Source organism: Pan paniscus, chromosome 20 (genome assembly GCF_029289425.2).
Source record: "Pan paniscus chromosome 20, NHGRI_mPanPan1-v2.0_pri, whole genome shotgun sequence".
NCBI classification, from domain to species: Eukaryota; Metazoa; Chordata; class Mammalia; order Primates; family Hominidae; genus Pan; species Pan paniscus.
In genome coordinates, this window is record NC_073269.2 from 11,762,285 (window position 1) to 11,789,814 (window position 27,530).

The 27,530-nt window shown below is 46.9% G+C and overlaps 1 protein-coding gene across 2 annotated transcripts in view; it reads right to left on the bottom strand.

The window, feature by feature from the left end:
• Positions 1 to 10,651: 10,651 nt before the first annotated feature.
• INSR (insulin receptor) overlaps positions 10,652 to 27,530 on the bottom strand; it is a 184,803-nt gene continuing 167,924 nt past the window's right edge. Inside the window, exons 14-21 of one of the 2 annotated variants that reach the window (XM_034945359.3) lie at positions 27,144 to 27,243; positions 24,896 to 24,963; positions 23,595 to 23,839; positions 21,231 to 21,341; positions 20,966 to 21,125; positions 18,953 to 19,082; positions 17,832 to 17,966; positions 10,652 to 15,804 (exon numbers count right to left, since the gene is read on the bottom strand). In XM_034945359.3, coding sequence (XP_034801250.1) covers positions 15,450 to 15,804; positions 17,832 to 17,966; positions 18,953 to 19,082; positions 20,966 to 21,125; positions 21,231 to 21,341; positions 23,595 to 23,839; positions 24,896 to 24,963; positions 27,144 to 27,243 — 1,304 coding nt within the window. In that variant the 3' untranslated portion in view covers positions 10,652 to 15,449. Of the gene's footprint in view, positions 15,805 to 17,831; positions 17,967 to 18,952; positions 19,083 to 20,965; positions 21,126 to 21,230; positions 21,342 to 23,594; positions 23,840 to 24,895; positions 24,964 to 27,143; positions 27,247 to 27,530 lie in introns of both variants that reach the window. The other variant, XM_034945358.3, reaches the window with a different exon arrangement.

A 27,530-nucleotide genomic window follows, 5' to 3' on the forward strand; every position in this document is an offset into this window, starting at 1 on the left:
TGGAATTCTGTTTTGGTGTTTGCTTTTTGGAGGACTTGCATGATAACACTGTTTTACGAATGAGGAAACTGAAACACGAAGGCACAGAGGGGTTAAGTAACTTACCTAAGGTTACACAGCTGGTAAGGGATTTAAATGGGATAGTCTCACTCCAGAATCAGTCCCCTTAACGATCGTGCTATGAGCGAAAGAGACAATGAGAACCAAATCAAGATAAAAAAGAACATCCTTATCTTGATTTTGTGGTCTCCCTGAACTTTTTTTTTTAATTTGAGACAGAGTTTCTCTCTTGTTGTCTAGGCTGGATTGCAGTGGCGCCATCTCAGCTCACTGCAACCTCCACCTCCTGGATTCAAGCGATTCTCCTGCCTCAGCCTTCCAAGTAGCTGGGGTTACAGGCAAGCGCCACCATGCCTGGCTAATTTTTGTATTTTTTAGTAGAGACAGGGTTTCAACATGTTGGCCAGGCTGGTCTCGAACTCGTGACCTCAGGTGATCCACCTGCCTCACCCTCCCAAAGTGCTGGGATTATAGGCATGAGCCACCGTGCCTAGCCTCCCTGGCCTCTTTCAATGAGGAGTTTCTAATACTTTCATCCGTTTTTCCCACGGCTGACACATCTAGAGTGCCGTTCTTTTTTTATTTCAAAATATTCCCTGAAGATGGCAGTATTGCACCACCCTAAATCCACAAGCTCTTTTCCAAATGTTTGCCCTGATGTCCATCTTCTGAAAACAATAATCACCAATTAGACATGTGAGCCAATTAGCATTAACTCCTTCCATGAAGAACAATGCAATTGTCTCCTAGAGAGCAACTATACAATTTATTCACTTTGTTTTTTGTTTGTTTTGAGATGGAGTCGTGGTCTGTCGCCCAGGCTGGAGTGCAGTGGCGCGATCTCAGCTCACTGCAGTCTCCACCTCCCCGGTTCAAACAACTCTCCTGCCTCAGGCCCCCCTGAGTAGCTGGGATTACAGGCACCTGCCATCACACCCAGCAAATTTTTTTTTTTTTTTTGAGATGGAGTTTCGCTCTTGTTGCCCATGCTGGAGTGCAATGGCACGATCTCCGCTCACCGCAACCTCCGCCTCCCGGGTTCAAGTGATTCTCCTGCCTCAGCCTCCTAAATAGCTGGAATTACAGGCATGTGCCACCACGCCCAGCTCAATTTTTTTTTTTTTTTTCGTATTTTTAGTAGAGATGGGGTTTCTCCATGTTGGTCAGGCTGATCTCAAACTCCCGACCTCAGGTGATCCACCCACCTCGGCCTCCCAAAGTGTTGGGATTACAGGCATGAGCCACCGCGCCCGGCCACAAATTTTTGTATTTTTAGTAGAGATGGGGTTTCACCATGTTGGCCAGGAGGGTCTCAAACCCCTGACCTCAGGTGATCCACCCGCCTCGGCCTCCCAAAGTGCTGGGATTACAGGCGTGAGCCACCGAGCGCGGCCGTAACCAGGCTCAATGACTTTAACTCTTTTCCTCAATGATTTTCATTCCTCAATGGCTTTAACCTCTTTTCCAAATGATTGCGCTGATGGCTAACATATGTCTGTCTTCTGAAAACAATAATCACCAATTAGACATGTGAGCCAATTAGCATTTACTCCTTCCATTAAGAACAATACATTGGTCTCCTAGAATGCAATTTACAATTACTCACTTTGAACAAGGGAAATCTCTTCAACTCCACAGACAAGGGAGCCACTCCCTTTGTGATCACAGATCACAGTGAGCAATGGAAGTTTCATAATTGATGGCCTTCACTTTCTTCTCTGGAATGTAAAGTTGACTCAGCTGGGAAGAAGCCCATAAGAAAAAAAGATCAATATGAGACAAGGAGACTTGTCTGCAGTATGGCAGGCTAATTATCTTGAAAAACAGTCCTACTACACAACATTTAAAAAGATGAATACACACCTGTAATCCCAGCACTTTGGGAGGCCAAGGTGGGCTGATCACTTGAGGTCAGCAGTTTGAGACCAGCCTGGCCAACATGGCAAAACCCTGTCTCTGCTAAAAATTAAACAAAATTAGCCAGGCTTGGTGGCACATGCCAGTAGTCCCAGCTACTCAGGAGGCTGAGGCAGGAGAATCGCTTGAACCCAGGAGGCAGAGATTGCAATGAGCCGAGATCGTGCCACTGCACTCCAACCTGGGCAACAAGGGCGAGACTCCATCTCAAAAACAAAGAAAGAATACAAGGCCGGGTGCGGTGGCTCATGCCTGTAATCCCAGCACTTTGGGAGGCCAAGGCGGGCAGATCACCTGAGGTCGGGAGTTCGAGACCAGCCTGCCCATCATGGAGAAACCTTGTCTCTATTGAAAATAAAAAATTAGCCGGGCATGGTGGCACATGCCTGTAATCCCACCTACTTGGGAGGCTGAGGCAGGAGAATCACTTGAACCCAGGAGGCGGAGGTTTCAGTGAGCTGAGATTGCGCCATTGCACTCCAGCCTGGGCAACAAGAGCGAAACTCTATCTCAAAAGCAAACAAACAAAAATACCCCCCAGAAAAACCCTATTTCCAAATAAGGCCACATTCTGAGGTCCTGGGGACTAAGAGTTCAATATATTGGGGATGCACAGTTGAATTCATCTCATTGTTTAGGCACGGGGACCAACCTGTCATACCCCATCAACCATCAAATGCGGCTGCTCTCTGGGAAGGGGGAATAACCTTGGACAAAATAGCTCCCTTAAGCCTGGGAAAGTTCCAGAAGAGGGACTCAGTTGTCCGTCCCCAGAAGACAACTTTCCTGGAAGTTGGAAGAGTGAGCACTTGGTTCTGAAGAGGTGATCTGGGTGGTGCACGACAGCATCCACGACAGTGGATGTGCCGTGGCTCTTGCTGCATCCACTACAGCATCCACTACAGCATCCGCTACCTCCACCTCAATATCCACTGCCTCCACTAGAGCATCCACTACCTCCACTACAGCATCCACTACCTCCACTACAGCATCCACTACCTCCACTACAGCATCTGCTACCTCCACTACAGCATCATGGATCCACCACAGCAATCACCACCTCCACTACAGCATCCACTACAGAATCCACTACAGTGACTCCAACACAGTGGCCTCCCACTCCTGGGGTTATGCTTCAGGAAATGGGTCAGCAACCTCTAAGGAGGCTGGAGATCAACAGTTGAGAACATTAGACCATGGACTCATAGTCTAAACCACCCACCAACTATGTCAGCCCTATTAAAATTATGGCTTCCCTCTTTTGTGAAGTACTTTGAAGATGTTTTCTCTCACTTGTGTACTATCCTGATGACCACTGTCTCATCTGTGGTCATGCAGAACACACATGGAGCAGAGCCAAGGCCAGAATTTGCATTTCCTGGCTCCCAAGTCTGACTGTCTCAGCAACCCACATCCCCATTCTAACCCAGAGCCCAGCCAGAGTTCCTCCTCTGGTTGTGAGGCTGTGGTCTATGAAACCAAAGCCTGTGCCTCGCTTTCTCAGCCTGCCAGGGTCTTACCACTGGGTAGGAGCCTTGGATGAAAGGACAGGCAGACAGATAAATTGATGGACAGACAAGAAGAGGGATAGATGATGGATGGATGGATGAATGGATGGATGGATGGATAGGTGGATGGATAAATGGATGTATGGGTGGATGAATGGACAGGTAGGTGGATAGATGATGAATGGATAGACAAGATGGATATACAGACAAATGGGTGGGTGGATGGATAGAAAGGAAGGAAAGAAGGACAGATAGATGGATGGGTGGATGAAGAGAAGGCAATAGACAAACATATAGGAAATTACAAATACAGATAGATTTTTTTAAAAAAAGGCCCCAAGAGAAGTAGAGGTAGAAACAGAATGGTAGAAAAGGGGGAGGAGGTCAGAGATATGAGTGGGAGGAGGAAGGTGAAATGAGAGAGAAAGAAAAGCAAAGCCCAAATTATAGTGTGACAGGAAGATTGGGTGGCAGAAATACACAAGCAAAGAAAGAGAAACAAGTGAGACCAAAACTGGAGAAATAACTCAGAGAGAGTGACCAAGAAGGAGAGAAACTAAGGAACAGACACAAGGGAAGCAAAGGGAGAGAAGAAAAATAAGACAAGAGTGGGAGGAGGAGAGGGGGAAATAGAGAAAAAAATGGGAAGACAGAAAAGTCCTACATATAAGGAAAGACAGAGGGAAAGATGGGGTAAGGAGATAGAGAAGTAATGTATAAAAGAAATAAAGTAGGTCGGGTGCACCTGTGGTCAGGAGTTCGAGATCAGCCTGGCCAACATGGTGAAACCCTGTCTCTACTAAAAATATAAACAATTAGCTGGGCATAGTGGCAGGTGCCTGTAATCCCAGATACTCAGAAGGCCGAGGCAGGAGAATCACTTGAACCCTGGAGGGGGAGGTTGCAGTAAGCTGAGATTGTGCCATTGCACTCCAGCCTGAGCAACAAGAGTGAAACTCTGTCTCAAAAAAAAAAAAAAAAAAGAAAGAAAGAAAAAGAAAGAAAGTGAGGGAACCATGGTGGGTGCAAGAGGGGAGTAGATGGTGAGGATGGAGAGAGAAGGGAAAAAAAGAGGAGAAGTACAAATGAAGAGAGGCAGAAAAATGGCTGACCACAAAGGGAAGCACACAGAAGGAGAAAGATTAAGAGAATAGGAGAAAAGAGCAGAAGGCAGATACAGAAGAAGAGGGAGGAGAGGGTGAAGCGGACTTGAAAGAAATAAAACAGAGATAAAAGAGTGGCAAGAAGTAGAAAGTAGGACAGAAACAAGGAGGGAGCAGGGTGATGAAGAAACAATCAAGCAAACAAAAAAAATCAAAACACAAGGAGAAACAGTGAGATAAATACAGAGAGAGGAAGGGAATTAAGGGGAGAAGTGAAAAGGGGAAGCCAGGGTGGAGGCAGCAAAGAAGAGGCCCACACTGAGCAAGATACAGGAAAGAGAGCAGGGAAGAGGGAAAGAGGAGAAAGAGAAGTATTTCTTTCTTCTAGAAGGGTGGAAGAAGGAGGCAGAGATCCAAGGGTAGTAGCCAGCACTGGAAATGATCCTGAGGCATCAGATAATGATGAAGATAATGATGGTGATGATAAGAATGACCATGATGGCGATGATAGTGATGGTAATGAGGGTGATGGTGATGAGATGGTGATGAAGATGGTAAGGATGGTGATGATGATGATGGTGATGGTGATAGGATGGTGATGATGGTGATGGAGATGGTGATGATGGCGATAATGATGATGGTATAGTGATGGTGATGGTGATGGTGATGATGATGATGGTGATGGTGATGATGGTGATGATTATGATGGTGATGATGGTGGTGATGATGGTGATGGTAATGATGATGGTGAAGATGGTATGGTGATGGTGATAATGGTGGTGATGATGATGATGGTGATGATGGCAATGGTGATGATGATGGTGATGAAGATGGTGATGATATAATGATGATGAGGGTGATGGTGACGATGGTAATGGTGATGAGGATGGTGATGATACTGATGATAATGATGAAGGTATGGTGATGGTGATGATGGTGATAGTGGTGATGATGTTAATGATGATGGTGATGATGATGACAGTGATGGAGATGATGATGACGCTATAATGATGATGAGGGTGATGATGGTGATGAAGATGGTGATGATGGTGATGATAGTGATGATGATGATGGCAGTGCTGATGATGGTGATGATGACAGTGATGGAGATGGTGATGATGATATAATGATAAGGGTGATGATGGTGATGGTGATGAGGATGGTGACGATGGTGATGATAGTGATGATGATGATGGTATGGTGATGACGGTGATGACCGTGATAATGATGGTGATGATGATGATGACAGTGATGGATATGGTGATGATAATATAATGATGATGAGGGTGATGGTGATGATGGTGATGGTGATGAGGATGGTGATGATGGTGATGATGGTGATGATACTGATGATGATGGTGATGACGGTGATACTGATGATGATGGTGATGACGGTGATAATGATGATGGTGATGCTGATGACAGTGATGGAGATGGTAATGATGATATAATGATGAGGGTGATGGTGATCACGATCATGATGGTGATGATGATGATGATGATGGTGATAATTTTGATGGTGATGATGTTAATGCTGGTGGAAGCAACAGCTGACACATACTAAGTGCTTACTGTGTGCCAAGTAACTTCTTTTAACTGAGGTATAATCTACATACAATAAAAGGGATAGGTTTTAAGCGTACAGCTCAGTGAATTGATAAATGCATATACCCATGTATTTGCTACTTCAGTCAAGGTACAGAACATGTCCATCACCCCAGAAAGTTCCCATGTACCCCTTTCACAACCAAGATCCCGTTACCCCCACCATAGGAAACCCATGATCTGGTTTCTGTCACCATCAATTACTTTAGCCATGCCCTGTCTAAGTGCTTTACACACACCACAAATTTATTTTATATCCTGCAACACCCGTAAGGAGCAGGGACCACTGTCATCCCCATACACAGGGAGATTCGTACAACTAATCGAAGGAGAGCCATGGTTCAAAATGAGGCAGAGGGCTTCCGGGAGCTGACTTGAGCCACTAACACAAATATAATATTTTGGGGGTCAGGTGAAGTAACCTTTCCCTCTCACCCTCTTAGAGTCTCTGACTGGGACTGACATAAAACAGATTAACAAGATAAAACATACACATTTCATTTAGTTGAGGATTTTTGTTTATTTTTAGGGACAGTGTCTCACTTTGTCGCCCAGGCTGGAGGACAGTGGCACAATCATAACTCACTGCAGCCTGCAATTCCTGGGCTCAAGGAGTCCTCCCACTTCAGTCCCCTGAGCAGCTGGGACTACAGGTGTGCACCACTGTGCCTGGCTAATTTGTAAAATTTTTCATAGAGATAGGGTCTCTCTATGTTGCCCAGGCTGGTCGTGAACTCCTGGCCTCAAGTGATCCTCCTGCCCTGACCTCCCAAAGGGGTAGAATTACAGGCCTGGGTCACTATGCCTGGTCTTTATTTAGTAATTTTTACATGAGCAGGGGAGATTTTGTAAGAAAAACGAAGACCTAAAGAAGCAGTTGGAGCTGAATGCTTATGTACTAGGTTGGACAAAATATAATATGGTAGTTTCATCTCCTGCTTTCAGGAAGAAAAAGGAAAGTCAGAGTGTCCTTCTTGTTTGCTATTTTTCAAGCACCTTTAACTCAAAATAACCAATGTGCCAAAGTGGCATACTTTGTTGTTGTGAAGTGTTTTTTTTTTTTTTTAGACAGAGTCTCGCTCTGTCATCCAGGCTTGAGTGCAGTGGCGCGATCTCGGCTCACTGCAACCTCCGCCTCCCGGGTTCAAGTGATTCTCCTGCCTCCTCCTGAGTTCAAGCGATTCTCCTGCCTCAGCCTCCCAAGTAGCTGGGATTACAGGTGTGCACCACCACACCCAGCTAATATTTGTATTTTTATTAGAGACAGGGTTTCGCCACGTTGGCCTGGCTGGTCTCGAACTCCTGACCTCAGGTGATCCGCCTGCCTTGCCCTCCCAAAGTGCTGGGATTACAGGTGTGAGCCACTGTGCCCGGCCAAAAGTGGCATACTTTGGGGTGGCATATTTTGATCCCTTACACAGGCAAAGGCAGAATGGAAGCAAAGTTCCCGTGTTCTTGTCCTGAGTCAGCTGAGTCCAGTGGGGGAAGGGGAAGTTGTTAAAATGCAAGTTCCCAGGCCCTGCCCCATAGATGCTCACGGAGGAGGCCTGGGTGTGGCTTAGACAGACACACCTTTGTTTTTAATAAGTGGGATTCTGATAAGCACCCAAGGCCCAGGAGGAAGCTCCAGGAACCCAGTGCAGACACTCCCCACTCCAGGCCAGGGCCCCAGCAACCCTGCTAAAAGGTGCTGTGATCACTTGGCCAGGGGTTTCAAGGAATCCAAGTGGCTCCTCTGCACGGAGACCACACAGCCGTCCACCCTCCCTGAGACTGATGCCTTCCTTGATGAGCTTTCCTTGGAAGAAAAACATTTTCCATTTTCCAAGAGACTCACATTGAATTTCACAAACCCAGGGAAGCAGAATTTACGCTGCCACCACAGCCAATAAGCAGTAGCATCAATTTCTTGGAGAACAGGGAACTTGGAGGGACTTGGGGATATGGGAATGTCCATCCTGAAGGGAGCATGAGAGATCAATGTTACCTCATTTAATCTTTGCCATGGTCATATAAGGTAAGGTCTGTCATCAATAATAGGAGGGTAGGGCCTCTGTGGGCCATGATCAGCCTGCTAGCTGGATGGCAGAGAACTGGGAGCAGAAAGGAGGAAGGGAGAGAGCTGGAATGACCATTGGGATTCCAGAGCCCAGGGTTAGGACCACTGCCCTTTGTAAAACCAGCCACTTAGCAGTTAGTTGCTTTGTGTGTCTTCAGGCTAATTTAACAACCCCATACTGCGGAACTCTGGGCCAGAGTTTGGAGGAATGTGAAGAATTCAGAGGCAACTTTCATGCAGCCTCTGGAAAGCTCCCAGGATAATGGGGAAACACACACATTCAATAACCTCAACTTTCGATGGCCCAGCTCAGAACACTGCCAGCTGGAGGTAGGTGGTCTGGAGAAATCCAGAGACCGCCTGGAGGGGTTGGGGATTGAGTTCCATTGCCTTTGGGAGGGAGAGAGATTCCACAGCCCACATACTTTGCACTTTAGCTAAGGTCAACCCCTCCACCTGTGCCGTAGATCTCATCGTCACTTGTTTGCTTAAGGACATAGAGCTAGTGATCCCCTGCCTTCATCTCTTTTCCCTCTGATGACTGGATTATCCCTGTCATCATCCATACTGCTATTTCTCCCATCTCAAAAACAAGGAATAATAATAATAATAATAATAATAATAATAGGATGGTAAAGTGAGAACTTTACCTTTATATTATTATTATTAGTAGTAGTAGTAGTAGTATTTTTTTCTTTTTTTTTTTTGAGACGGTGTCTTGCTCTGTTGCCCAGGCTGGAGTACAGTGGTGTGATCTCAGATCACTGCAACCTCTGCCTCCCGGGTTCAAGCGATTCTCCTGCCTCAGCCTCCCGAGTAGCTGGGACTACAGGCGCCCGCCACCACGCCCAGCTAATTTTTGTGTTTTTAGTAGAGACGGGGTTTCACCATGTTGGCCAGGTGATCTCCTGGCCAAGATCTCGATCTCCTGACCTTGTGATCGGCCCGCCTCAGCCTCCTAAAGTGCTAGGATTACAGGCATGAGCCACCGCACCCGGCCCACTTTTATATTATTAAAAAAATATAATAATAATGATAGGAGGGTAAAGGAGTGGAAGATTATTGCAGGACTGGGCTCTAGTTGGTTCACATCACCTTTTATCTGCATCCTTGGACAGTCCTCTCCAAAGCTGACTCTGGCTTTGGCCATGGGACTTACTTTGGGCAATGGGACAGTAGCAAATACCACACGAGCAGAAGTTTGGAAAATATTTACATTTGGGGGCTTTTTGTTCCTTCCGACTGGGTATCCCTGCAACCACCACCATATGAACAAGCCTGAGTGAACCTCCTAGAAGACAAGCAATCCTGGCTCTCCCAGCAGAGGCCTCAGCACAGGAGTGAGGCTGTTCCCAGAAGAACCACCCAACCAACACATAGAACTGTAAGAAATAGGTCAGGCACCATGGCTCACGCCTGCAATCCCAGCACTTTGGGAGGCCGAGGCGGGCAGATCGCTTGAGAACAGTAGTTCGAGACCAGCCTGGGCAACATGGCGAAAACCCGTCTCTACTAAAAATACAAAAATAATCATCATAATGATAATAATAATAAGGCTGGGTGTGGTGGCTCACACCTGTAATCTCAGCACTTTGGGAGGCTGAGGTGGGCGGATCACCTGAGGTCAGGAGTTTGAGACGAGTCTGGCCAACATGATGAAACTAAAAATACAAAATTAGCTGGGAATGGTGGTACACACCTGTAATCCCAGCTACTTGGGAGGCTGAGGCAGGAGAACTGCTTGAACCCGGGAGACAGAGTTGCGGTGAGCTGAGATTGCACCACTGTCCTCCAGCCTGGGTGACAGAGTGAGACTCCATTTCAAAAAACAAACTAACAAAAACAAAAACAAACAAACAAAAAAAGAAAATAAATAAACAGTTGCTGTTTTAAGCCACTCAAGAAAGACTATTCAAAAGGCTTTCAATCCCATGGCCTAACCCATGGTCACTCACCTGTCCACCCAACCTGGGACAGGTCTCCACTCCCAGGATGACATTGAAAATATTTAACATGTGAGTTTCCCGCATGTCAGAATAGAGCAAGATCTTGAAGGTTCATTGGTATTCTCGGAGTGAACCCTTTAGTGGTTGGACCATGGGGAGGTCTGGGAGCCCTTGGGGAAGCACTTGCTTACCAAATGGTATGGAAATAGTGCAATATTTAAACCACCAGTTTGGCCATACAAGTATGTCCCTACGAGTCATCAACTCTGCTGGTAGCAACTATTTAACCTCCCTTTTCATGTGTGGAAGAATCTAGGTGTTTTTCTCCTCTAAAAAAAGGCACCTACATATTCCAAGAGGTTTTCCTTAACGCAGCCCAACTCATAGCCCCATCCCCCGACCACACGACAGGTCCTTACCGGGACACCACACAAAAACAAGCGTATTCTCAGATAATTTAATCAGAATTTTAATATAAACAGGTCATTATCCCATATTTTACATGCAGAACGATTTCAATATTCCAAAAAAAAAGGCGTCTTCTGTACATGGTGCTACTTGGCTCTTGTAGGAAAACATTGAAAAAAATAATAATTGAGCTGTTGGTGGGTTTTGTGTTTCTGAGTTGTTTTCTGCAAAAGCTGCAGCACATTTGATCCTGCGTTGCCAACGCACAGGGCCGAGGCCACCCAGGCACACAAAGGGACGAGGAGCAGCAACTTTCAGGCAAAGTGTAAAGACTAAACAAGCCGTTCCTGAATATGTGCATGGAGGCACACTTATTTTGAGGCTCTTCCTTCCTTCTCCAATGGGACCAAGAGCCCCAGATTTGTGATCTGGTTTTTAACAAGGATTTTCAGTGGCCCGCACCCAGATAGAAATTTGGCTGGTGGCTGGTTCTGGACCTTGACTAGTATCAGAAGGTAAAAGTAAGCTCAAAAAGCCGTTGTGTCCCCTCCCCTCACTCCCATTTCTCGGGGACCCTTAAGGAAATATTCACCTTCCATTGCACTCCCCTGAAAGTCCACCATGTTCTTTTGTATGTTCTAGGAAAAAAAAAAGTGCTGACCTGTTCTTTTCATTCCCAACCTCACCGCTCATATAAATTAATATTCTGAAGAACATGCTGGAAGATTTTCTGAAGTGACACCCCTCTCCGTGTACCATGTATATAAAATCGGCATTCCCTGTTCCCCATCCTCAACAAAACCATTGTTTCTGAAGAGCCTAAGGTGTCAAGGACTCACCAGGTGACATTCAAAGGACATTTAACCCTAAACTCCCACCCACTGTGAAGGAGAGAAATGATTAGCACTGGGACTAAAGCACATCCATTTACCAGATGACCAGTGCAAGTCATATGCTGATGACGCTCCTGCTCTTTCACACGTGTTACAGCAGACTACAAATAAACACCTCCCAATCCAATAAGCACATTTCTTGGTGGACTACCTGCCCTGGTAGGATACAGTGAAAGATCTGTCTGTCAGTTGGTAACATAGTCCCCAGGGTCACAGGATGACCTGTGCAGACCCCTGTGTCAGTTCCCATAGCTTCCCTCAATCATCCTCAGCCTATATCCAGACAAGCAGCAGTGCTTCTCTTTCTCACTGCTTCCAATGATGAAACAGCACCTAGGACAGCTCCTAAAACCCGAACATTTTCTGATGCGTATTTGACATCACTGATGCAGAGAGAAAGTGATGTTCTTGGTATTCACCTCCTGGAAGAAGAAACTCCTGTGTGGCTTTCACTACATTAATGAAAAGGGTTTTAATCATAGTGAGACATCTTTAAAAACAAGCAACAAAAAGTGTTACCCTAAGCTGGTTTTGTTGCTTTTTGTTGTTGTTGTTGCAACTTAACACTACAAACTCCCAGGACAACTGTGTCTTTCTAGGACCAAAGTTTTATTGTTACAAAGTCAACATTTCCTAATGTCAAAGGAGGTTTGCAACCCAATAGCTGTTTGCTCTTTTCACTGTGGCAGTAGAGTCAAAATAAATGAAACTGGTGAACCCCATTTGCAAGGGGCAGGCCCAGCACACCCTACCTTTCTCCAGGGCAGGTGGAGAAAGGTGAGTCTGCAAGGGCAGTGCCTAAAAGTACAAGAGCAGCAAGATTTGGGCCCCACTGGCCCTGCCTAGACTCTCACATGGGTTATCAAAGCTGCACACGGTCCAATAATATCAGCTTGAGGTCAGTCAAACCCCAACACAGAGGTCCAAGGTGTTGTTGCAAAAAAAAAGAAAAAAAAAAGCGTTCAGCACATTAATGGGTTTTGGATTGGAATTTCCCTCACATGCTCCCATCCCACTTGGAGAATTTAAAAAGACATTGCATTAGGTGTTTGTGTGTAAGGTGCATCACCAGCCTGAAAGGAGTGGGAATAAACCATCAGGGAGCCCAGGGCACCTTTGTGCTCACTTCAGGGGGATTCCACGGAACAGGTGGGAATGCTTGTTCTGAATCAAAGCCCGTCTTTGCCCCGGCAGCCATCTCTCACCAAAGGAAGGTACACCTTGCTGGGTTACCCCATATATCAGATACATCATGACAGCCTGGAACTTAGTTTATGTTTGGGGAACATAGTGACAATAGATGGAGGATTTTTTTTTTTTAAAGGAAGATTAAATTCAGAGAAGAATATTACCAGCCAGGAAGAAAAGGATCTATGCTCACATAAAGGCCATACCTTCTCCATCCCAACTCCCTCCCTCAAAATTCTTACTGGTCCCTGGCATTCGAATCAGCTGATACACACGTTCCCTGATTCAGACCGGTTCCAGGTAGAATTCTGAAATCTCAAAGATGTCCATGATTGAATCACATCTTAACAATACACTGAGGTAGACTGTGCTGAAAAAAGAAAATCACTATCCCCCATTCACCTGTTTATTTTTCTTTGATAAAAATTTACATGCGCTCCATTTTTTATGAGAGTGATTTTCAGAGTGATTTTATATATTAAAATAAATACTTTTTCCCCTAATATAAGAAAAACCTTTCTGAATTAGAAAAATGTGAAAATTGCAGCTAGTGTAGTATACAACCACTACAAATTTACTAAGAAGAGAACAAAATACCTAGTTCTACGTGTTTTTTTTTTAAATTTAGGTACAGACCCTCATATTTACAAAATAAATTTGGCAAAAATAATTTCTGTACTCTTGCTTCTTGTACCCAATCACTGAGGCTCCTCAGCAATATTTTTACATGCTGTATTTTCCCAAATCATATAAATAAGATAGCAATAGACAATTGGGATTCATGTCTACCTGTGTTCTTAATCAAGAATTGAGAGGGCTTGGAGGTTGCCATTATGACTCTATCCCATTCTTAAGCCCACAACTCGTAAGAGAAGAAGAAAAGGAAGCAGTCAAAAAGTTGTAAGAAAATGCACTCAGGAATAACGCATGGGCGATGATTTTTTGATGAACCAAAGTGATGAGTTCACTGTGTTCTTTGAGCAGCTGTGGTGGTTCTTTTTGCAAAGAGAAGAAACGGTGGATTCACGCCCATTCGGAAGTTCTTGGTGGTGTGAAAGGTCTTTTTCACGGTTTCTCCTCCAGACTCTACTCTCTTAGGGATTGCAACACTGTAAGCACCTGAGCATTCAGCTCAGGCACCACACCTGGCCCAGATGAGGTCACCGGGCTCAGAGCAGCTTCCGGGAGTTCAGTACTGAGGACCGTCAGATGCTCTCAGGGTGGAGGGGACCAAGACGTACTCTCAGTGCACCTCTCTCTTATATTGCTTAGATGTTCCCAAAGTCCATCCAGGTTGTTGTGCTTTGGGATCTGACGTTCTTGGGTTTGCACAATAACGGTAGGATGCTCACACCCGGGAGAGGAAATGCCACAAGAGGTACACACAGAGAACCAGAGGATGAACACAGGTGTTCTTGAAGGCAGGCTCAGAGCTAGGTAGCTACCAGCTTATCCGAACAGGAACCTTCCAGCAGACCTGGTACCTGAACCAGACCATCCATAAAACCTAGTCTCTCACACACTCCACGTGGCCTCACAACGTCCAAAAGTGTTAGCAGCGAACATGGCTTCATTCCCAGAAATGGATGCCTTTAAGACCAAACAAAGAGGCCACTTGTGCCTGACTCCCTCCCCTTCCCGGCCCCACAACAGGCAGACCAACTCATGTCCCCACTCCCCGCCAACCCTGGGGAATAGTCAATAACTTATGAGGCTAATACCAGAGACTTTAAAAATTAAATATGTTACAAATATATTCTCAAAACTCTGTCATCTCAGTTCCTTTTTTTTTTCCTTTTTCCATTTTGTTTTTTCTTTCTTTCTTTCTTTCTTTTTTTTTAATGTCCTAGCTTGGTTTGGTCTTGAAAAGATTCATAATCACTCCAAATGAAATGCTCCTCCCTTGGCCACCAATGTGAAGGGAGGGTAGAAACCTGAGGCTAGACTTCTGACACAAGAAGAATCTGTCGAGAGCACAGTCTCCCAGTCAATAAGAAGGAAGGAGAGAGGGGGACATGAGCTCGCACCCTTGAGAAGAACCTTCATGAGCCAATTCCCAAAGCATCAACTCCGCATGGATACTTTGCACACACATCAGCCGTGTCTAATGGACACACACACGTGCATACACACGTGAGCACACGCCGGGACCACAGACCCTTATCCAAAATATGAAAGCAGCAGCTATTGGTCAATTTGAGGAACTCATTTTGTAAAGAAAAAAAAAAATCCTTCAGCCTGGATGAGAGAAAAAAAAAAAACCAAAAAAACCATCTTGAAGCTCAACCTGTAAAACTTGAAATTCTCCTGGAACAGGGCTGGGTGTTTTTGTTTTGTTTTTTCTTTCGAACTTTTGTTCCACAAACAGGAAGTTTTGTCTTTTATACTGCAGCTCAGACACCAGCAAAAAAAAAAAAAAAAAAAAAAAGAATTTGTAAAAACAGGTGCTTTCTTTCCATCTGCTGGGGGCGGGTGGGAGGAACGAAAAAACAGAAAATCCTGGTTTGAAACCGTCGTTGCCCCAAAGGAGCAGCAACTGTGGAAACCCCTTGCCCTCCAGGTTCACAGTTAAATCCTCTGCAGGACTAGTTAAATTGGTAACCAAACGAGTCCATCTTAAGATGAACAGAAATGTATAGGAACGATCTCTGAACTCCATTGGACGTGGTAGAGTCGTGAGAATCCTGAGTTTTCCAGAGGCTTTCAAACCAGAGGAAAGCGAAAATGGGAACCCCTGCCCGCCCCCGCCACGGTAGGCACTGTTAGGAAGGATTGGACCGAGGCAAGGTCAGAATCCGCCCGTTTTTCTTGCCTCCGTTCATGTGTGTGTAAGGGATGTGTTCCTCGTAGCTCCGCTTGAAACCTAGTGAGGACCCTCCATCCCGGCCCCCCGCCTCCTCCCTCTGACAGTGCGAGGAACGGTCCAGGGGCACATTCTCCATGTCCTCAAACTCCATCTCCAGCTCCTCGCTCTCGGGAGCCTTGTTCTCCTCGCTGTGGAAGAACGACACCTCCAGAAAGCTGGGGTGCAGGTCGTCCTTGAGCAGGTTGACAATCTCCAGGAAGGTTGGCCTCATCTTGGGGTTGAATTGCCAGCACATGCGCATGAGGTCAGTGCTGCGGGGCAGAAGGACACGTCCTGGGTGAGTCTGGGGGCCCTGCCAAGCATCCTCCCAAACCCCCACTCTTGTCCCTGCAGCCAACACCCACGGACCACATGTGCTCACATCAGATGCTGGCTGTGTGTGTGGACAATTGTCAAGGCAGAAATAGCAATGCTAGAGGTGCTGAGAGATGGTGTTTTCTTTTTGCTTTTCTTCTTCTTATTTTGGACACAGCGTCTCATTCTGTCACCCAGGCTGGAGTGCAGTGGCATGATCATAGCTCACTGCAGCCTCTGCCTCCTAGGCTCAAGCAATCCTCTCACCTTGGCCTCCCAAGTAGCTGGGACCACAGGTGTGCACCACCATGCCTAGCTAATTTTTGTATTTTTTGCAGAGACAGGGTTTTGCTGTGTTGCCCAGGCTGGCTTCAAACTCTTAGGCTCAAATGATCCACCCACCTTGGCCTCCCAAGGTGCTGGGATTACAGGTGTTAGCCACCATGCCTGGCCGCTTTTTTTTTTTTGAGACAGGGTTTCTCACTTTGTCACCCAGGATGGAGTGCAGTGGCGCAATCATAGCTCATTGCAGCCTTGAACTCCTGGGCTCAAGCCATCCTCCTGCCTCAACCTCCCAAAGTGCTGAGATTCCAGGCATGAGCCATCCTGTCCAGCCTGAAAGATGGTTTTGAAAAGGGCTTCCTCATTTCAAAACTGGCTCAAGAGTAATCCCAGCACTTTGGGAGGTTGAGCCAGGAGGCTGAGTCCAGGAGTTCAAGGTTGCAGTGAGCTGTGATTGTGCCACTGCACTCTACCAGCCTGGGTGACACAGCGAGACTTCATCTAAATATATATATATGTACATATGCATATATATTTGGAGGGGGGAATATATAATACGTATGCCTGACAAAATTTTTGTGTGTCTGTGTTTGTTTTTGAGACAGAATCTCACTCTGTCACCCAGGCTGCAGTGCAATTTGTGCAGTCTCTGCTCACTGCAACCTCTGCCTCCCCGATTCAAGCAATTCTCCTGCCTCAGCCTCCTGAGTAGCTGGGATTACAGGCGCCCACCACCGCGCCTGGGTAATTTTTATATTTTTAATAGAGGCGGGGTTTCACCATGTTGGCCAGGCTGGTCTTGAACTCCTGACCTTAGGTGATCGTTCACCTCGGTCTCCCAAATTGCTTGGGATTACAGGCATGAGCCACCCATGCCCAGCTACCTGACAAAATTTTAAGTGTATAAAGAATTAACAGGCGGCTGTAATCCCAGCACTTTGGGAGGCCAAGCTGGGTGGATCACGAGGTCAGGAGATCGAGACCACGGTGAAACCCCGTTTCTACTAAAAATACAAAAAAAAAAAAAAAATTAGCCGGGCGCAGTGGCGGGTGCCTGTAGTCCCAGCTACTCGGGAGGCTGAGGCAAGAGAATGGTATGAACCCGGGAGGCGGAGCTTGAAGTGAGCCGAGATCGCACCACTGCACTCCAGCCTGGGTGACAGAGCAAGATTCCATCTCAAAAAAAAAAAAAAAAAAAAAATTAACAGGTCTCTCTCCCCCAACCCCAGGTCTCCAGTTCCCTTCTCCCAAGATAACTACTGCTATAGGTTTTTTGTGCAACCTTCCAAAGATACAATATGCAAGAAAATCATATGATTTGCGAACACAAGCATGCAGGTAAAGACATAATATGTAAACATGTGTGCTTATCATATGTAAATGAGGTGTACATGTGCCATGATATGCTGATGCACACAGAAACATATAATATGCAAACATAAATGCCTATGTAAATATATAATATGCAAACGTAAGCGTACATGTAGCACATAGGGGAACTCAAGTGTGTGTACCACAATGCAATATGCAAATGCAAGCATGCATGTAAAGACAAGCTATGCAAACACAAACACACCTGTAACATACAGCATGCAAACACGGTGAGCGTGTAGACATAGGAAAGGCAAAACCAAGCACACGTGTAAAGGGCAATACCCTTTCGACGAACACCTCACACACCTTAAACCCTTTCTGCACTTACACTCTCTCTGGACAGTTGTCGGGTTGATCCAGATACCCTCCATCCATGACAAATTTCAACACCTGTTCATTAGACAGGCCTTGGTAAGGCTGTTCTGCCAAGCTGGTGATTTCCCAAAGGACCACGCCAAAGGACCTGCCGATGACAGTTGATAGTAGTAACAAAGAAGCCATTTAGACACACACACACGCGCAAACACACACGCAAACACACACGCAAACACACACGCAAACACACACGCAAACGCACACACACGCCAATGCACACATGCAAACACACATGCCAACACATACATGCAAATACAAATGCAAACACACACAAACACATATACACACACAAACACACACACACACCCAAACGCACACACGCACACACATGCAAACACACATATGCACACACATACACACACACACACGCACAAATACATCTCTTGGTTTCTAGAACATGGTTGGCCACTTAATAAAACAATTCATGCTGCAGTTCATAAATGCTGGGAAAGGAAAATCAATTTGGGGCTCCCAAATCACTAAACTCAAGGAAAAAGTCCAGCTGGGAACTGCTTGGACCAACCTGCTTCCCATTCTATTCAGAGTCCCCACTCTGCTCACTGAGATACCTGCATATCTGATTGGCTCCTTTGGAGAGGCGCATCAGAAACTCAAAAGAATGCAACCATTTGTCTCTTATCTACCTACAACCTGGAAGCTCCCTCCCCGCTTCGAGTTGTCCCGTCTTTCCAGACCGAACCAATGTTCATCTTATATATGTTGACTGATGTCTCATGTCTCCCTAAAATGTATAAAACCAAACTGTGCTCTGACCACCTTGGGCACCTGTCCTCAGGACCACCTGAGGCTGTGCCACAGGCATGCGTCCTCAACCTTGGCAAAATAAACTTCCTAAATTAACTGAGACCTGTCTCAGATTTTCAGGGTTCACAATGCCTACAGGATTAGTCAGGACATAAGAGTAGCCGTGGGAAGATCCTCAGACAGGACGCTGCCTTCCTTTCCTTGATGGGGCGTCCAGGAGGATGGCAGGCTTCCTTCCCCCGCTCTTGGCTCTCACTAGCACCTGGAATTCAAGCCCAGTGTCCATCCACCCATCCACACACAACTCACCACATGTCAGAAGAAGTGGTGAAGACCCCATCCTTCAGGGACTCTGGCGCCATCCACCGTACAGGGAGCAGACCCTTGCCCCCTTTCCGGTAGTAATCCGTTTCATAGATGTCTCTGGTCATTCCAAAGTCTGACAACACAAAAGGTTCACACGCTCTTAACCTTCAGCCTTGGTCCTAGCATCTGCCACCTTGACTGCCCCACCTCTCACAGAGCCCTAAGAGGGGTTCACCTGGCCCACGTCTGCGCTCACCTGGGTGGTGGCCAAATCCAGTAAGAATGGATTCTGAGGGTACGCATGGGGAAGTGAAGGGGGAAGATGGGCTACTGTTTAAAGGGAGGGAAAAGAAGGTACCAAATCACAAAGAAGCTACATTTTTCTTTTTTTTTTTTTGATATGGAGTCTCACTCTGTCCTCCAGGCTGGAGTGCAGTGGTGCAATCTTGGCTCACTGCAACCTCTACCTCCCTGATTCAAGCAATTCTCTTGCCTCAGCCTCCTGAGTAGCTAGGATTACAGCTGTCTGCCACCATGTCTAGCTAATGTTTTGTATTTTGAGTAGAGACAGGGTTTCACCGTGTTGACCAGGCTGGTCTCAAACTCCTGATCTCAGGTAATCTACCTACCTCGGCCTCCCAAAGTGCTGGGATTACAGGGGTGAGCCACCGCACCTGGCCAGGAGATGTCTTTTTGAGTCATAAATAGAATCATATCACTTCCTGCTGCCCCTTGCTAATGTAAGATAATGTCGAGATGACTTGCTGTGACACGCAAGGTCCTTCTGGGTCTGGTTTCTGCCTCTCTCCTCATCCTCACATCTCACGCTGCTCTGGTCCCCCTCTATATTCCTTTTTTATTTGTTTTTTGAAATAGCGTCTCACTGTCACCCAGGCTGGAGTGCAGCGATGCAGTCACAGCTCACTGCAGCCTCCACCTCCTGGGCTCAAGCAATCCTCCCACCCCAGCCTCCTGAGTAGCTGGGACCACAGGTGTGCACCACCACACCCCACTTTTTAAAAAATCTTTTCAAGGAGATGGAGTCTCACTATGTTACCCAGGCTGGTCTCAAACTCCTGGACTCAAGCAGTCTTTACGCATTGGACTTCCAAAGCACTGAGATTACAGGCGGGACCCCCGGTCCTACAAACATATCTTTTAAAGAAGTGAATGGGTAAGTGAGTTTATCAATATATGCAATTAAATGACAGCTGGGGTGGGGGGGTCCCCATCCAAAATCTTGCCCAGCCAGGCACAGTGGCTCATGCCTGTAATCCCAGTGCTTTGGGAGGCCAACACAGGTGGATCATTTGAGGTCAGGAGTTTGAGACCATCTTGGCCAACACAGTGAAACTCCGTCTCTACTAAAAATACAAAAAGTAGCTGGGTGTGGTGGCGCACGCCTGTAATCCTAGCTACTCAGAAGGCTGAGGCAGGAGAATCGCTTGAACCCAAGAGGTGGAGGTTCAGTGAGCCGAGATCCTGTCACTGCACTCCAGCCTGGGCGACAGAGCAAGACTCCATGTCAGAAAAAAGGAAAAAAAAAAAAAAAAAGCCGGTGCAGTGGCTCACGCCTGTAATCCCAGCACTTTGGGAGGCCGAGGCAGGAGGATCATGAGGTCAGGAGATCAAGACTATCCTGGCCAACATGGATGAAACCCCGTCTCCACTAAAAATACAAAAATTAGCTGGGCATGGTGGCGCACACCTGTAGTCCCAGCTACTTGGAAGGCTGAGGCAGGTGAATCACTTGAACCTGGGAGGTGGAGGTTGCAGTGAGCTGAGATCACGCCACTGCACTCCAGCCTGGGTGACAGACAGAGTAAGACTCTGTCCCAAAAACAAAAAAACAAAACAAAACAAAACAAAAAAAACCCCACAAAAAAAAAAACAAAAAGAAGTATCTTGCCCCTTTATATTATCAGAAAAGACTTAATGGCTCATTATAGAAAACTTCCTTCTGAAATCAAACCTGGCCTGGGTCGTTATGTTTTCAAAGCAGAAAGCCAGACGAACCTCCAATTTTGACAGTAAAATCATGGGCGACCATGCAGTTTCTCGCTGCCAGGTCCCGATGCACAAACTTCTTGGCGTTCAGGTAGGCCATCCCGTCAGCAATCTCTGCCGCCATCTGAATCATCTCTTGAAGGGTAGGGGGAGGGCGGCCGGGATTATTCTAAAACAGAAACACGGGGTTGGTGTTTCAGCAGCACTGGGATCCGAGGAGGCCAGGAGCGGGTGCTCCACCGAGTACCCCGCTGGGTCCCCCGAAGCAGCTTACCTCAGCCTCTGGCCGCAGAGAACGGAGGTAGCTCTTCAGGTCTCCGTGAGCCATCAGCTCCATCACCACCAGCGTGGGCTGGCCCTTGGACACCACTCCCAGGAGGCGCACCTGCGGAGCAAGCAACCAGGGTTCTTGGAGGAGGGTCCGTGATTCGACTCACCAGGGTTCTCCTCCCTCCCTGGTGTCTATGTCACACACAGCACCCTGTGGCCTGGATGCAGCGTGCTCAGCCCTGGTCTAGGAGAGCAGACAGACCTGCCTGGACAGCAGACAGATAGGCCTTTGTATTTTTTTTTTTTTTTTTTTTCGAGACGGAATCTTGCTGTTACCCAGGCTAGAGTGCAGTGGCGTGATCTCGGCTCACTGCAACCTTTGCCTCCCGGGTTCAAGCAATTCTCCTGCCTCAGTCTCCCGAGTAGCTGGGGTTACAGGTGCCCGCCTCCACACCCAGCTAATTTTTGTATTTTTAGTAGAGACAGGAGTTCTCCATGTTGGTCAGACTGGTCTTGAACTCCCGACCTCTGGTGATCCGCCTGCCTCAGCCTCCCAAAGTGCTGGGATTATAGCCACTGCACCCAGCCAGGCCTTTGTATTTTAACCATTCCCTCTGCCTGGCTCTCTGTTCCCTGCCACATCCACAGGGCCCAGCTCCTCATGTCCTCTAAGTCTTTGCTCAAATACACCCCTGTCCAACCTTCCTTTCCTCCCTTTCTTCATGTTTCCATAGCATTTTCTCCTAATGTATAAAGGGTTTGGAGTCAGCCGGGGGTGGTGGCTTATGCCTGTAATCCCAGCACTTTGGGAGGCTGAGGCTGGTGGATCACCTGAAGTCAGGAGTTTGAGACCAGCCTGGCCAACATGGCGAAACCCCATCTCTACTAAAAATACAAAAATTAGCTGGGTGTGGTGGTGGGCTCCTGTTATTCTAGATACTCAGGAGGCCGCAGCAGGAGAATTGCTTGAACCTGGGAGGCAGAGGTTGCAGTGAGCCGAGATTGTGCCACTGCACTCCACGCTGGGCGACAGAGAGAGACTCTGTCTTAAAAATATATAAAAATAGGCTGGGCGCGGTGGCTCACGCCTGTAATCCCAGCACTTTGGGAGGCCAAGGCAGGCGGATCATGAGGTCAGGAGATCGAGACCATCCTGGCTAACACAGTGAAACCCCGTCTCTACTGAAAATACAAAAAAATTAGCCAGGCGCTGGGCGCGGGGGCTCACGCCTGTAATCCCAGCACTTTGGGAGGCCAAGGCGGGTGGATCACGAGGTCAGAAGTTCAAGACCAGCCTGGCCAGCATGGTGAAACCCCATCTCTAATAAAAAAAATATAAAAAGCATTAGCTGGGCGTGGTGGCGGGCACCTGCAGTCCCAGCTACTCGAGAGGCTGAGGCAGGAGAATTGCTTGAACCCAGCAGGCAGAGGTTGCAGTGAGCTGAGATCATACCACTGCACTCCAGCCTGGGTGACAGAGTGAGACTCCATCTCAAAAAAAAAAAAAAAAAAAAAAAAAAAATTAGCCAGGCGTGGTAGCAGGCGCCTGTAGTCCCAGCTACTCGGGAGGCTGAGGCAGGAGAATAGTGTGAACCCAGGAGGTGGAGATTGCAGTGAGCTGAGATTGTGCCACTGCACTCCAGCCTGCACAACAAAGCGAGACTCCCTTTCAGAAAAAAAAAAAAAAAAAAAAAAAATATATATATATATATATATATATATATGAAATAAAATAAAAATAAAGGTTTTGGAGTCTGTCTCCGCCTGCTGTTTTGGAAGCTCTACAGGGGCAGGTATCCACTGTATCACAGGGACAAGAGCAGGGCTTTAAATGCCCCATAAATATGTGTGGCAAGGATGAAAGCACATGGGACTCAAAGAGGAACAAAGGAGCAGAAAGGCAGGAAGAGTTTGTGCTGCCTTCAAAGGAGAGTAGGAACGAGGGCAGGTGGTATCAGGTGGACCTCTGTGTGGTCCTGGGTTACAAAGGTGCCAGGAAAAAGCAAGAAATGGAAGAGTCTAAAAAGCAATGGAAGATTGTGGAAAATGATGGAAGATTCCGAAAAGTGGTGGAAGATTCCAGAAAATGATGGAAGATTCCAGAAAGTGATGAAAGATTCTGGAAAGCAATGAAACATTCCAGAAAGTGATGAGACAGTGATAGAGTCTGGTTCCAGGCGAAGTGGGAGAGGATGGGATTTGAGAAGGGAATGATCCCTCCTCACACCTCTAGGATGGGAAGCTTAGTGGAGTGGGGGGTGGGTAGGAGGTTACACCCTGTGTCCTCTGTCGCTCTGTGCAGGAGGAGGAGGCAGAGAAAGGGAAGGGTCAGGAAAGCCAGCCCATGTCCCATCCCCACTGGACTCACCACATGATGGCAGGTGAAGCCCTTCATGACCGAGGCCTCATTGAGGAACTCAATCCGCTCTCGGAGACTGGCTGACTCGTTGACCGTCTTCACCGCCACGCGGGTCTCTGCCTCACCCTTGATGATGTCCCTGGCATTGCCCTCATACACCATGCCGAAGGAGCCCTGCCCCAGCTCTCGAAGGAGGGTGATCTTCTCTCGAGGCACCTCCCACTCGTCCGGCACGTACACAGAGCATGGAAACACTACTTCTCACTTATCTACACAGCATCCTTGGCGGATCCCTTGGGGGTCTGCAGCCACCTTCCACCCAAGCCCTCACCCAAACCCCCTCGAAAACACTCATGAAATGAGTTCTGTGATCCAGGACCCATGCCGGGCACTGGGCATATGGCCGAGAACAGAACAGGCATCTGCACCCATGGAGAGGGCATGGCAGAGACTCAAGGAAGGAGCCACAACTGGTCCAAGATCCTGGCCAATATGTCCTGAGGCAAACCTGCATCCCCATCCTTCTTGTCTGATTTCAGACCCTTGCTGTGGAATGATGATACTTCCCACCTGAGACTACTGTTTCTGCAAAGTGCCAAGGGGATGGAAGACAGGTTGTAATAGGTTGGGGAAAAAAAAAGCCAGGATACTTGGAGCTCTTCCCATGAAAAGGTAGAGTCTATCTCACCACCCCTTGGCCCTGGGCATGGCCTTGTGAGTTATTTTGGTCAATGGGAATCAACAAGAATGACCCAAGCAGAGATTTGGAATGGACTGTTGCCCTGGAGCTTGCCCTGGAGCTTGCTACTAGGAACCAACAGAGGACCATGCAATGAAGCCTGAGCCAGCCTGCTGGAGCCTAAGAGGCTACATGGACAGAGTGAGGCTCAGCCTCCCCCAGCTTAGGGCCCCCACCTTGGGACCACCCAGCCTGCTGACCACCAGACATGTGAGTGAAATCATCTAAGACTACCGAGTGCTAGCTGACACACCAGCAAAATGTAGCTACATGGGTGAAGCCAGGCAAGACCAGAAGAACCGCCCAGCTGAGCCCAGCCCAAGTGGTCGACCCTGCCCAAGGGTCCCAGACCAGCTAGATGACCCCATTCAGGCAGGTGCCAAATACCATGTGTCCAGATGCACACAGTAATGAGGTTTCTGCAGCAAGGGCAGTTTGGCAAGCTCAAATGAATAAGAGGGCTTTTCTTGGCCTCCCTGGGGAACCCATCCTTCACTCTCACTCAATGGTGAAGGCAAAGGAAGCTGATGAGTAGGGTTCTGGCCACCCACAGGGAAGGGATGGTACTCACCATCACTGGCACTGAGATACTCAGGGTTTGAAGAAGCGTAAAGCGGTCCCAGCGGCCCATCTGGCTGCCTGGAGGAGGAAAACGAGGCACGTTAGCTTGAGATTCTCATGGGACTCTGCAGAAAGGTGTTTCATACAAGACTCCCCAAGGCAAATGGCAGCCCTTACCAGCAGAATCCCCATAATCCTAGATGCAGTCTAGGGCAGGGATGGGGGACCTTTATGTTTTGAATGGAAGCCCATCAGACAGGTATGTAAGTGCATCAACATGGGAACACTCATCCCTCCTTGGGTGGTTTTTTTTTGTTTTGTTTTTACATTTCAGAGTTGCAGTCTTGCTGTGTTGTGGCTGGAGGGCAGTGGTATAATCATAGCTCACTGCAGTCTTAACCTTCTGGGCTCCAGAGATCCTCCCACTTCAGCTTTCTGAATAGCTGGGAATACAGGTGCTCAACACCACACCTGGCTAATTTTTAAAATTTCATAGAGACAGGGTCTCACTATGTTGCCCAGGCTGGTCTTGAACTCTTGGTCTCAAGTGATCCTCCTGCCTCATCCTCCCGAGCGGCTGGGACTACAGATATGCACGACCATGCAGGGCTCTGGCTGGCTTTTTAAATAATTTGTGGCCATCCATGTAACACTTAAAAGCCACTCACCCAGTACTGTTCTAGAGCGAGCTCATCCCGACTGATGAGAAACAATTATTAAATTTTCAGGAAACTAGTGAGCCAGTTGCTAAATACAAGCATCATTAAAGATTAAATTGTACAATGCCTTCCAAATAGAACAAAAAATATAAATTATAGAGGCTTACAATTAAATAAATTATCATAAAAGCAAAGACAATACATGTTCAAAACTCATCACTTCCTAACTCTCATGCTACATTTTACTATGATCAATGCAGTTGAGGTTATTTACATTATATCATTTATACACCATATTGTATCCATAGGGTGGATTCAATGGGGAGCTGTTATGTATCTAACACTGCACTCAGTAATACGTCTACAGCTTGAATTTAGACATCCTGGGAATATTTACATTACGGAAACTGGCAAATGCTATAACTCAGGACTGGATTTGTTGTTCTGTTGTTTGTCCAGGCTTGAGAAAGTGATGAGAAAAATACTTTTTTGTTTTGTTTTGTTTTTGAGACAAAGTCTCACTCTGTTGCCCAGGCTGGAGTGCAATGGCGCGATCTCAGCTCGCTGCAACCTCCGCCTCCTGGGTTCAAGTGATTCTCCTGCCTCAGCCTCCTGAGAAGCTGGGATTACAGGCGCACACCACCACGCCTTGCTAATTTTTGTATTTTTAGTAGAGACGGGGTTTCACCATGTTGGTCAGGCTGGTCTCGAACTCCTGACCTCATGATCCGCCCGCCTCGGCCTCCCAAAGTGTTGGGATTACAGGTGTGAGCCACCGTGCCCGGCCGAGAAAAATGTTTAATCATGTAGATTAAACTTAAAAGCGTGTCAAGTCTGCAACTGTGATGTTGCACGTGGCACAAAATGTTCTTCTGATATTTAAAAATTACCATCTGACTCAGCAAAGACGTCACTCATATCACTGATGAACATATATGTCTTATTTCAGTTTTGTCCTACTTTTTTTTTCTTTTCCCGAGACGGAGTCTCCCTCTGTCGCCCAGGCTAGAATGCAATGGTGCAATTTCAGCTCACTGCAACCTCCGCCTCCAGGGTTCAGTAATTCTCCTGCCTCAGCCTCCTGAGTAGCTGGGATTACAGGCGCCCACCACCATGCCCGGTTAATTTTTTAGTATTTTTAGTAGAGACGAGGTTTCACCATGTTGGCCAGGCTGGTCTCGAACTCCTGACCTCAGGTGATTCACCCGCCTTGGCCTCCCAAAGTGCTAGGATTACAGGTGTGAGCCACTGTGCCCAGTCAAGTCCTACTCTTTAATGTAAATTCTGAAAACTTAATCAACATTCACATTGGAGCTTTACTTGTTTATCAATTGCAATAATAGGTTAGCTTCGGATATAAAGGTTTGGGCAAAAAAAAAAAATCAATAAAAATATTCTGTGAGAATCAACTGGCTAGAGGGAATTTACAATAAAGAGTTGTGTATATCATATTATGACAATTATCTGTAAATTGCATGTTACACATCCTATATCAGTAAAATTCATAATAAACTTAAATATACCTATACCTATATCAAGGCATGTTTTCCCCCAGAGAACCAACTGTTCCCAGCACACCACTGAACTCACTGAACTCACCTCTTTCTCAGGAATAGATAAATACTTCCAATCACAACACTGAAGAGAAAGACAAAGATGAGGGGGCCGATGATAATTTTTGCAATATTTGACGGGACATCTACTGAAATAGAATAAGAAAATATATGTTTCATATCAATGTGTTTCCAACAAAGTTCACATCAAAAATCACATCCACTCCTGGAATGGGTGGGCCACCCTGTTCCTTCCCTCCCTTGTCCATGAACCTCTCTGCTGCTCTTCCACACCCTGATTTTCCAGCAGTCCTGAAACAGTCCTGTAGGTGCAGTGGGACCAGGCAGTGGGCTCAGAGGTCAGTATTCTGGAAGCACACTCTTCCCCACCCCTGCCCCAAATCACTGCTCATTTCCATCCCTCCCACATCTC